General features: G+C 37.2%; 1 protein-coding gene across 1 annotated transcript in view; it reads left to right on the plus strand.

Moving 5' to 3' along the window:
- dcbld1 (discoidin, CUB and LCCL domain containing 1) overlaps positions 1-11,976 on the plus strand; it is a 41,237-nt gene extending 29,261 nt beyond the window's left edge. Inside the window, exons 8-15 of the mRNA XM_056269329.1 lie at positions 2,004-2,195; positions 4,925-5,046; positions 6,036-6,192; positions 6,274-6,366; positions 6,961-7,045; positions 8,159-8,208; positions 8,887-9,006; positions 11,213-11,976. Coding sequence (XP_056125304.1) covers positions 2,004-2,195; positions 4,925-5,046; positions 6,036-6,192; positions 6,274-6,366; positions 6,961-7,045; positions 8,159-8,208; positions 8,887-9,006; positions 11,213-11,772 — 1,379 coding nt within the window. The 3' untranslated portion in view covers positions 11,773-11,976. The remainder of the gene's footprint in view (positions 1-2,003; positions 2,196-4,924; positions 5,047-6,035; positions 6,193-6,273; positions 6,367-6,960; positions 7,046-8,158; positions 8,209-8,886; positions 9,007-11,212) is intronic.
- The last annotated feature ends 968 nt before the right edge of the window (positions 11,977-12,944 follow it).

Raw genomic sequence — 12,944 nt, forward strand, 5'->3', positions numbered from 1 at the left:
TCTAGGTAATAATAATAAAATAATGAAAAACAGAAGCATTTTCTCTAGTGTTCATAGACTTTTGGATCCCACTGTACCAATGAGAATGCAGAAACTTCAATCGGAGGATCTTTTCCGACCTCCTGCTGGGATTCTTCTTGTCTTTTTCCTGAGTTTCCTCTGCCCACATATGCTAAATGTGTGGAATGTGATAGTGTTAGCCAAATCAGGGCTAAGCAACAGGATGTATTGGCCCTGTTTTTCTCTCTTTCAAAGGAAGTGGGAGCCTTCCCCCCTCTTTTATTGTAATATTGTTGTGTTCATAGCACATACGTCTCCATTTAACTGTACACATGGTGGGTATTTTAAGAGCTCAGGGCTTCCTGTTGAGTCAATGTACACGTAACGGAGTTTTTGCTCCACATGTGCGTTTTATTATGTCAAAAGAAAACGCTAGACACGACTATAAATAACATTACTCTTTTGATGTTTTTAATGTATTTTTGTTTGTTTGTTTGTTTTTGTAAGGTTTTTGTTTGGAATTCATTAATATGTTACCATCACAAAGATATCTGACACTTACAATACCATTCAAAAGTTTGGGGTTGGTATTTTTTTTTTCATGTTTTTGAAAGAAGTCTCTTAGGCTAACAATTTTTTTGATGCATTTATTTGAACAAAAATATGAATATATTCTGAGATATATATATATATATATATACACTCACCCGGCCACTTTATTAGGTACCCCATGCTAGTAACGGGTTGGACCCCCTTTTGCCTTCAGAACTGCCTCAATTCTTCGTGGCATAGATTCAACAAGGTGCTGGAAGCATTCCTCAGGGAGTTTGGTCCATATTGACATGATGGCATCACACAGTTGCCGCAGATTTGTCGGCTGCACATCCATGATGCGAATCTCCCGTTCCACCACATCCCAAAGATGCTCTATTGGGTTGAGATCTCGTGACTGTGGAGGCCATTTTAGTACAGTGAACTCATTGTCATGTTCAAGAAACCAATTTGAAATGATTAGAGCTTTGTGACATGGTGGAAGTAGCCATCAGAGGATGGGTACATGGTGGCCATAAAGGGATGGACATGGTCAGAAACAATGCTCAGGTAGGCCGTGGCATTTAAACGATGCCCAATTGGCACTAAGGGGCCTAAAGTGTGCCAGGAAAACATCCCCCACACCATTACACCACCACCACCAGCCTGCACAGTGGTAACAAGGCATGATGGTTCCATGTTTTCATTCTGTTTACGCCAAATTCTGACTCTAACATCTGAATGTCTCAACAGAAATTGAGACTCATCAGACCAGGCAACATTTTTCCAGTCTTCAACTGTTCAATTTTGGTGAGCTCTTGCAAATTGTAGCCTCTTTTTCCTATTTGTAGTGGAGATGAGTGGTACCCGGTGGAGTCTTCTGCTGTTGTAGCCCATCCGCCTCAAGGTTGTGCGTGTTGTGGCTTCACAAATGCTTTGCTGCATACCTCGGTTGTAACGAGTGGTTATTTCAGTCACTGTTGCCCTTCTATCAGCTCGAACCAGTCTGGCCATTCTCCTCTGACCTCTGGCATCAACAAGCAAAGCTGAATTTTCTGCATCATTACTCCAGTCTTCAGTGTCACATGATCCTTCAGAAATCATTCTAATACGCTGCTCAAGAAACATTTATTATTATTTTTATTATTATTATTATTATCATCAATGTTAAAAATGGTTGTGCTGTTCAATACTTTTTTCTGGAAACTGTAATGCATAATTTTTTCAGGAATCTTTAATGTATAACAGAATGTTCAAACAGCATTTATTTGAACAGCATTTCAAATAGAAAATGTTTGTAACATTATAAATGTCTTTTACTGTCACTTTTGATCAATTTAATGCATCCTTGATAAATACAGTTGTTAATTTCTTTCAAAAAAAATCTTATATACCCCAAACTAGTGTTAGAAAAATAGTGTAAATGCTTAATTTGAAATGTGCTCTTGACTACAGTGCTCTCTCTCCTACAGATTGCAGCCAGCAGACTGTTCTTCTTCATCCAGTGGGCTCTACTACAAGCTTGTCATCACACAACATCTCCTCCGATGGGTCTGAAGTGGACTGGTCCCCTAACAGTACCCAACGGGGTATCTCTGATGAACTCAACCATAACCATCCACAGTGGCTACAGATTGATCTGGGAGAAAAGAGGAGGATCACAGGTAATACTTGTAGCCTTCCTAACCTGATCTCATTTACTTATTTATGAGATTGTTCATCTATGGGTCACCTGACTGTGCCAGTGTCCTCTTTGACACCTCCTCAAAGTGCAGGTTTGGTTTTCTTGCATGATGGGAATCCAAATCCAATCCACATAGTTGAATAGGTTGTCTGTAATTCAGAGAGAAATGTAATGCTATAATTCTGAATTCACACCATGTCATAATTAATTACGAGATGACAACCCATGATGTTCTACAGTGGTCAGGTGGTACAAGTCTGGGCTCTCCAAAATTCAGAGTTGTGATTAACTTTGTCCTCGACAGCATTTACTAAAAAAGTTGCCTGCCAGTGTTTTTGATCAGTGACCAGTCAATATATCAAAAGAAAGATCAGAGCCTCTGCTTTAAAAAATAAAAATGTCTAAGCTTTATGCATTCCGGGTCCTTTATGCATAAATATTGGTATTGTATGATATGGAAAATAATTGTGATAATATTTTTGCCCATATCTCCCAGCCCTACCTAACACCTGAATGGTGGGGAAAGAGTTAAGAGTTAAGTGAGGATGTGAGCACTTTTTTAGTCAGAATCTCATAATTTCCATAATTACGACATGGCTTGAACACACCTTCAGATCCCAACACACACACAAACATTTCCGAAAGACCCAAGGTTTCCAGGGGGTGTTAAGTGGGGTAATTATCCACACAAAAGGTCTTTCTCGTGATCGGCTCTGGAGTGCTGAGGAGCATTACACCCCCCCCCCAAACAACTAACTGGGATCTGCATAACAGTTCCTGGTATTGCATAAAAGCAGAAAGGCCCTCTCTGTGTCCATTCATCACACATACAAACCCTCTTACAAAAGCACATTTAAATTTAGGAACACGCCGGACATGCGTTTATTTTGAGCATGACTGTTTGTAGACGGCACAACCGAGTTAATTTCATACAGCTCAAGGGGCAAAAGAATGCTCACTTTGTTTCCTGTAGGGAATCTGCGCTTTTGGACATGATGACCCTGAGTGAAACCGGCCCGTCTTAAAGAGGAAGCACTGTTATCATTGTGAGGCTAAATAAAACTAGGGAAAAAGCATGTCTTTATTTGTGAAGTCACCGCTCTGCATTCACACGATGCTTTCTAAGAAAGATTTTGTCAAGAACCATGAACAATTCATGTTTTATTTTCTCAAGAAAAATACATTAGTGTAGAGTATGGTGAATGAAAGCAACGAGCCACAGTTTTTACCACAGTTAAGGGGAGCTATTAGGACCACCCTTGAACATGGTAAAATTACTGTAATGTACAGTGCCATTCAAAAGTTTAGGGTTAGTATGATTTTTTTTTTCCTTTTGAAAGAAATGGTTACTAATTATTGCTCAGCAAGGATGTGACAGTAAAGACATTTAAAATGTTACAAAAGATTATCTATTTCAAATAAATGCTGTTATTTGAATCCTGAAAAAATTTATCATGGGTTCCAAAAAATATATTGATAATAATGAGAAATGTTTCACCAAATCAGCGTATTAGAATGATTTCTGAAGGATGATGTGACACTGAAGACTGGAGTAATGGTGCTGAAAATTCCGCTTTCCCATCACAGGAATAAATGACATTTTAAAGTATATTTAAAATCACAATATTATGTAACAATTTTACTGTATTTTTGATCAAATAAATAAATGCTTTGTGAGCATAAGGGATTTATTTTAAAAACATTAATCTTACCGACCCCAAACTTTGTGACCAGTAGTGTGTATTGTGTAGTGTGCAAGTTGGATATACTGTACGTATAATAGTTAGTAACTCGTCTTGCAGTGGTATTGAGGATTACTAAATCTGCAGGATTTTGGTGGTAATACTGGTATTCGGAATGGGATACACTGAAATTATCCCACTTCTGAACACATAACGCTTCAGTCATGCTATATTCCAGACAACTTGTAATTCTCCAAAACAACCAATGGAATGTTGCTTTAGTAGGTGCCATTTTAGAAATAACATCAATTGACACTTCTCACCAGCGTCGAATGTCTGATCTTGAGTGGTTATTGTTCAGAATTACAGGTCATCCAGTCAATAATTTAAAACCGCAATTATGCATTTAATACTCCACTTTAACTGCTTGTTTAGTTTTCAGTATTTTCATCTTTGACCTCAAGAAGGGGCATCACTGTCTTAAAAATGGTTCTTTCATTTTGTAGCTTTGATTCTTTAGTTTTGCTTCCTGACTTTCTTTATATAGTGGCGTCTCTTTGAACTCTTCAAGCTTTTCTCTGATGATGAGTAACTTCCTTTCTCAACTTTCATGTGTCATCACACTTCAATCTCACAGCTTCACACTTTGAATTGCTCTTATGATCACGGTGGTGTCCTCACGTCTGTGATGTAGTTAATGTTAGGAAGTAATAACAGAGCTCGGGGTCTTCAGTTGGTGTTTCTGTGTCTGCTGGGAACATGCCACTTGAGTGTTTCCCTCAGGAATGTGTTTTGTAGCCCGAAAGAGGCCGACCGCAGGTTTCCTGTGATGCAGATGACGGGCCGCACTCTGAAGTGAAGTCTTTAGCCTACATGGTGTCACATTCCTCAGCTGGCTGAGCGCGTGCATCACTGTATCAGGAGAATGACCTCTGGAGAAATGCTGTGTGACTAGACATTTAACTGAACAGTAGTTTTTTGTGCTTTTCAAATGAAATAATTCGGGGTCACTGTTTTTGTTTCATAGGCATTCTGACCACAGGCTTGACTATCGCAAACATCGAATATTTTGTGAAAAACTACAAGATCGAGTACAAGGAGAGGAACCGCTGGCGGACATTTGTCCAGTACAATAACTCTGATGATATGGTAAGACTTTGTCTTTATATCACTCCATCATCATACATTCAGTACAACGTAAATGGCATTTTAACTTGTGCTCTAAGGTACTTGGAAAGGAAATAGATTTATATATATATATATATAAAATTGCATAATGTGTATCCCTGTCCAAATGGCATCAAAAATATACCAAAACTTTATGAATTTTCTTTTGAATTAAGAGCACTAATGGATCTCACAATGAGACCAGAGACATTTATTAAGAGTCAATAATGTCAATTCAGATTTTTCTTTTAACTGTCTGTGTATTAGAGCTGCACAAATTATCGTTCAAAAGATCATGATTTCGATTCAAACATCCACGCAATTCATTCCTAGACGACAACGATTCGCCTGGGTCTATTAAAACTGACAAAATCACACCAGAACATTCAGATCTGCGTCTGCGCTGCCGCTGAGCCAGAGAGAGATGATGTCATGTATATGTATGAAACAACAGCTTTTCAACCACACAGTATAGTTATTTTTGTTACAAATATTCATATCACGGAAGAACCGGGATAAATGTTTATAGTTCAGATATAAACACGGTGTATGGAAGAGATCATGAGATCATAAGAGCAAATCACCTTTTGAAAGTAACATTGATGGCACTTGTTTGTATCGATTATATCGTTTTGCCACCAGGGGGCGACAAGTGACTGTTAAAAAGAATTCTCATTGAATCATTCATTAAAGAGATTCAAGAAACCCTGATTCATTTAGTAATGAAACAATGAAGTATTTATGAGTGAGTCATTGAATCATTCATTTATTCATTTTAAATAGACTGCAGCAATTAACATTTCTCCGAACCTCTAGTAAATTACATGTTAGTTGTCTGTTCAGAATTGTAAGAGAATCTTGATCTCTGTTTGAAACCAAAAAAACGTGATTCTTAATTTCTCCAGAATCGTGCAGTTCTACAGTGTGTATCATTCATGTTTTTAATGTTGCAGTGTTGTATTTTACCTTAGACTTTTGAAGGAAATACTGACAGCCTCCACCAAACACGCAACACCTTCCATCCCTCCATCGTAGCACGAAGCGTTCGTGTCGTACCTCAACAGTGGCACAGAATAATTGCCATGAGAGTGCAGCTACTGGGCTGTCCTTATGTTAAACCCATCCAAGGTGCGTGTCAGACACACAAAGGCTTTACAATTTCATTATTCATAATAAATGTTCATTAAACCTCAGTTTTTTCTCATGCAGTGAATTCATCGTCTCAGGTGACACAGGAGGCCCAGCCGACACAGCCCATTCACAATGACATGACCAAACCAGTGCCCTCTCAGGCTGATCTTGGTACGGTTTTAAGACTGCACACTAATCACTCATTAATTAATACAGATTATGTTACAGAAGTACTGGACAGATGTCTGAGAATGTGCAAATATTTCCTCCCTAACCTTATTCAAATTTCAACCAAAAGCTCTATTTTTTTCTCTCTCAGTGTATTGGTTGTCCTTATCTACCTCAGGGTTATTATCGTTAACTAAACCCGTAAACAAATCTTTTGATTACTTGAAATAAAATAAGCATTAACTGAAATAAAAAATATATATAACTTAATAAACGTATTTTATTTCAGCTCGATGTCGAGGCAACTTTTCTCATTTTTGTTTAGTTTAGTTTAAGTTAAACTACTAAAATAACAAACCAAAACTTAAAGAAAATCTAGACATAGTTTTGCAAAAGTACAATTACTAAAATAAATTCTTATTTAAAATATTAACAAAAACTATAATAGAATATCTTCATTTTTATATTTGTACTGTTTTGTTGTAGTACTACAACATTCTATTGTTTTGTTCTATTATATTTTATACAAAGGGTGATTTATTTTTTATTTTTTTCTCATCTCTAACTTGTACATCTCATATTTTCTTCTCTTTTTAGTTAATTTGGTTGTAATAATTGTGCCCACCATTCTTCTTGTGGTCCTGATCCTGGTGGGAATCTGCTTGGTTAAAATGCTGTACAAGTAAGTCAATTTTATAAAGTGTTTTTTTATTAGTTGCCATATTTGTTTATATTTTCTAGGGCTGCCCTCGACTAAAGATTTTTTTAGTCGTTCGTTTAAGCGATTAGTCGACTAATCACATGTAAATTAATAAGCCAAATCATAATAATGAGCCTTTAATTGCCTACATATCCTAATCAGCGCACATATAAAGCTTGCCACAGCGCACCGACAAAAGTCATTGTTAACATATAACATTGTCGTGAAAAAACAGCAGGGGGACTCTTAACAGTTTCATAATTTATTAATGAACTAGTGTTTTCTGTGTTTTGGGCTGCAGTGATGAAGTTGACGATGCTGACTCGTCATCTCCGCAGAATTGTGCATGCACCTATATGGCTTTTAAAGGCCTTACCTTTTAAGGCTTTCGGGATGTAAATGATCTCTGTTATGATCTACCTGCGTCAAGAAGTTTACAAAAACACTTGTGCACAGTAAGACCAGAAATGTGCATTAACAAAGTAAATGGTTCTTTAAAGTCAACCTGAAATCAAAACTGACCTAACGATGAAAGTTATGACTATTTTGTCGGTATTTTCCGTGTTGTGTCTGACTTGAGAGGGAGGTAGGGTCAGTCAGATATGTTAAGATTCATTGGAGCACAGCATGCTGATCTCAGTTCAGTTACCGTCTGTTACTAGTCCTGTTATCAAACACAACAGACAGTCTCAGCATTGCGTATGTACACACACCAGTGATTCCCAGCCTGCCCTAATAGATTCCACAGCCACTGGTGTCAATAAAACAGCGAGTGTAAGCTGATATGAGTGAGCATGTTGTGATTCCACAGCAACACATTGCAGTGATATTTAGATTTGTAAAGAATGGGGTGACTGAGGGTTGAGGGTCAAAGGTCAGTGTCAGGAGATGTGCCAGCTGCATTAGTCCCCTGAGAGAGAGCTCAGGGACAGGGGCATTGTGGGGAAATGAGGATGGATGAATGAAAAGCTCTTATGGACATGTTTCAAGGGAATAGTAAGGCATCTTCTCTTGTTTAAGAGTGATGAAGGTGGTGAGAGACCCTAGAATGTGCCACCTGTGTCTCTGACGCTGATGTTTTTCACTTTCCCACAGTAAGAAGACAAAGGAGAACACGTACGGCTCTGCAGAGACACATCATACAGGTAAAACATTCGCTTTAACTCAACTGGCTGGAACACTTCATCCATTAGAACATTTTAAACTGCTGTTTTCCATACAATTTTGTGCTTATCAAACAGTATGATAGCTTTGTATATCAAACTGACTTTGTTTGTTGTGATCATCTATGACTGAATAAGATTTGGAATAGAGCACATGGGCTGCTTTTATGGTGCTTTCGCTTTTGTAGCCACTGGTCTCCACCTATTTTTTAGTTGTATGAAAAAGAGCAGCTTAAAGCGTTTTCGTCAATCTCTCGTTTTGTGTTCCACCCAAGAAATAGTCGTACAGATTTATAACAGCAAATAGAGTAAATGATGTCAAAATATTAGTTGTTGGGTCAACTTTTCCTTTACCATTGGTTTCAGAATAACGTAAAATGCAGAAAATCATGCAATGCACACCTTTGCATTAATAAAACGTGACTGCACCACATATGGTAGACTGCACCGCCATTTTTTTTTTTTTTTTTTTTTTTAACCTTTATTGTTCTCCAAATCTTCAAAAAAAATTCTTAGTCATCATGACGGATCCCTTCCCAATATATATGTTGTGTTCTGCACTTTCAGACATGTATAATTTAAGGCTTAGCTGCTTGACTCGCACAGAGATAAACCCATCTTTCAGAGACCGGCTGACTGATAAATGATTCTTGTCTACAGGCTGTTGGAGACAGATAAAACAGCCGTTTGCCAGACACCAGTCCACAGAGTTCACCATCAAATACAGCTCTGAGAAAGACCCCATCCAGAAGCTGGACCTGGTAACCAGGGAAATGGCAGGTAAAGATTGACCGAATTTGATTAAGTTTCTTACATTAAGTTTGATTAAGTGTCCCATCCATTATCAAGCATGTTTTCTGTCCTCACTGATGATCGCACATGTGTTGAGGAAGCTGCTGGAAGACTGTTGCACATTAAAGAAATTCATACTTTTATTCATTCATTACATTGATCAAAAGTGACACTATTTTATCTTACAAAAGATTTTGATTTCAAATAAATGCTGTTCACTTTCTTTTTTATTCATTAAAGAATCCTGAAAAAAGTAATCAGTTACCACAAAAGTATTAAGCAGCACAACTGATTTCAACATTGATAATAATAATAATAATAAACGTTTCTTGAGCAGCAAATCAGCGTATTAGAATGATTTCTGAAGGATCATGTGACACTGAAGACGAGTAATGATACTGAAAATTCAGATTTGAATCACAGGAATAAATGACATTTTAACATATATTTTTTTGTTTTTTGTTTTGTTTTAAATTGTAATAATATTTCACAATATTACTGTTTCTAGTTTCTATAATATATTTTTGATCAAATAAATGCAGCCTTGGTGAGCATAAGAAACTCTGTTCAAAAACATAATAAAATATATATTTTTAATAGTATAAATGACTATAATAATCCAAAGCAACAAAACAGTTGAGCCGCTAGCATGCAACTGAAAATGTAGTTTAAGTTAGTTAAATGTTAAATACTCCCCAACAATGAAGCTACCAGACGGGACCGTAATAGAGAGCCCAATTGACCAACAAAATATCTCATAGCACAGTTTGCTTGTCATAGTCTGAGCAAAATTATTTTACATAAAAGAGATAGGATATAATGATTTGTTTTATTGCTTGTCATGCTCTGTTAGGACATTGTGTTCAATTGGAAATATGGACTCAAAGAGTGTTGAATTTATCTGGCCGCAGCTGAAGTCTGAGAGGAGACGGCACACTTTCTCAAGCTGAGTTTTTTATTGACTGATTATAAAGGAGTTCAACTTGTGAGGCCATTTTTCATCCTCCAATGTGCCAAGGGAGTAAAAAAAAAAACCCTTATTGAAATAGTTGTAACAGCCTGAACGCTTGCCAGATGGAAACGCTTGCTGATATTTAATTGTCAGTTTTCCCCCTACTCTCCTCCAAGGCTGTAATTATTGATGATTCAAGGTTTGTGCAAGACGTCAGACAGATTACAGGCGCTCCGATTTCAAGCCTGGCGCTTAACTTGGGAGTCCCTTTGAGCAAATACTGAAACGTTTCATTGATTTCCTTTTTGCTATAACATTTTCTTTCATGTTGATGCCATAAGAGTTTATGGTGCCATATTTATGATCATGGCTTATTGGTTAGCCAGGTATGTTTCAGGATAGCTAGACAATAAACCAAAGAACAGCAAAGCCTGGTTTATGCTGGCACGGAGCAAGTTTAAAGGGATAGTTGACTTTCTCACCCTCATATCGTTCCAAACCTGTATGACTTTCTTTCATCTGTGGAACTGTTTTCATCTATAAAATGGGGTCCAAAACAACATTGGACCCTACTGAGTTTCATTGTAAAGAGTATGGAACAATAAACAGTGTTATTTTAAACTGAAAACAATTTTTTACATTGATATTAATATGTTAGATTAGATTTTTTTTTTTTTTTTTTTTTTTTTTTTTAGTTTAATTTTGGTTTTAGTTATATTTTATGTCTATGTAGTTTTTATGTTTTCATTTTACTTAATTTAGCTTTAGTTATTTTAAACTTATTTTATTTCAGCTAGTGGCCCATGCAAAATTTCTCATTTTCTTATTTTAATGTTAATTTCAAATTCAAATAATGATTTTATATATATATATATATATATATATATATATATATATATATAGATTTAGTTATCAATTATAACACTGACTAAAACTACTACAAATTGTTTTCTGAATTTGAAATAAAGCTGAAATAAAATTAAATAAAAATATTAGATGAAAAACCTATGAAAATTAGAATTGTTGCCTTGGAAAATAGCTGAAATAAATGTTGAAGTTGAAAAAAAAACCTTAAAAACTAAACTTTCTAAAAACTAAAACAAAAACTGAAAATATAAAAATAAGAGCTAATTCAAAATTAAAATGAATACTAAAATAGTATATTAATAATACTCAAATAACATTGAGCATTTTTAGGGTAACTATTCCAGGACTAACACTTTCTCTCTTCTTTTTCTTTAGCCGAATACCAGCAGCCACTCATGCTTGGCACGGACACTGTGTCTCGAAAAGGCTCGACGTTTAGGCCCATGGACACCGAGGCCAAAGACAAGGACAGCGAGGCTACTTCTCACTACGACCAACTGCAGACGGGCATCCAGTACGCCTTGCCACTGACCAATCAGGAGCCAGAGTACGCCACGCCCATCATCGAGCGCCACGCCTTCCGCAAAGATCCCTTCCTTCCTGATCCCAGCTACAGCGTCCCAGGGGTGGTACTAAACAAAAGCCCGTCGTTTCGAGCAGTAGAGGGCGGTAATTGCAGGAAAGTGATCGGAGGACTGGCTGGGGGCTACCAGACTCCCCAAGTCAAGCTAGACCGGGGGAATTACCCAGAGGACATCTACGACAGCCCTAAAATCCAGAAGCCCGTCGTGAAGAACGGTAGTTGCTCGGCGTACCAAAGACCCCAGATTAAGTCCCCGGAGCAGGAGTGCTATTCCACTCCGAGAGACTGCGTCAGACTGCCCTTCTCTGGACTCAGACCCGACCCGGAGGGCAGCAGCTCAGAGGGAAGCTGAGAAGAACTATACTGTGATGTTCCTGATTTACCTGACTCAACAAAATCACCTCCAGACTCTTCTTAACTTATTTGTGTATGAGGGACTCCTTGTTTGTGTATTTCTGCAGTTGTAAAGGACAGCGGAGGCCGTGATCAGTTTGTGTAATTTAAAGGGTTTTTTTGTATATGCGAGATGCTTTGTCTTGACGAATCAAGATATTTTTTTGTTCCAGTTTTATTTTCAATCAAATGCAATATGCAGAGATTTTGCAGGGATAACTGCGACGATGCATTTGTTCCCTAGTCAGACACAAACTGTGAATGTAAACCAGATTTTCATGTTTTCTACTATGTGACCATTATCTAAATCTTCTTATGTTCTTTCTCTGAACATGGACAACTTCACAGATTTTCAGCCAGCTTTGTGTCGGTAATATATGTAAATGACCAATGTGTGCTCTTTCTCCATGTGTCCTGCACCATGAAATACCTGTTTATTTGTCAGCAAATTTAAGACTTTTGCCTTAATTCTGGACTTTTGGCGATCAAATGGGGGGGTCTGGGTGAAGGTAACATGGAGAAAGAGTATAAACTGTTCATTTACAGATACTGTACTAACAACATTGTAACAATACAAAGCTGTTTGACAATCGGCAGAGGTCTACAGATAGAAAATAAGATGTTATAGCAAGCAGATCAGAAGCTCTCCTGGTGCAAGTAGGAGATCTTTGGGAACTTCACAGTTACTTTGGTCCTTCTCATAAAAGATGACCTAGAGGCTTCATGTTCATGTCTGAACACCAATCAAAACACATGAAATAAGGTGAAAACACTATTTTTACCCAAAATAGTGGAAGCAAACTTTGTTTATGCCAAAAAAAAAATGGCTTGTTCCCATAATGCAAGTGAAATGATGATCTGAAAGCGATCTGATTTTGACATCCCACTCGTTTTTAATCTGTATTGGGTGTAAGGGTTGTTAGATTCAGCCATTTTGGACCGTTTTCAATCTCATTCTGCTGTGTGCATTAACAATGTTGAATCTCAGATGATCTGATCTTTTGTCCATGCTGAATATTGATGTTGATTTCGTGGTTTTGGATGCCTTTGTTCCATGTGCAAACTGAGCAATAACAGACTAAAATTTATTATCAAATCCTGTTTTTATTTGGATTGTCTATATGCATAATG

Source organism: Rhinichthys klamathensis, unplaced genomic scaffold, assembly GCF_029890125.1.
Source record: "Rhinichthys klamathensis goyatoka isolate OS25496 unplaced genomic scaffold, OSU_Roscu_1.1 h1tg000281l_1, whole genome shotgun sequence".
NCBI lineage: Eukaryota > Metazoa > Chordata > Actinopteri > Cypriniformes > Leuciscidae > Rhinichthys > Rhinichthys klamathensis.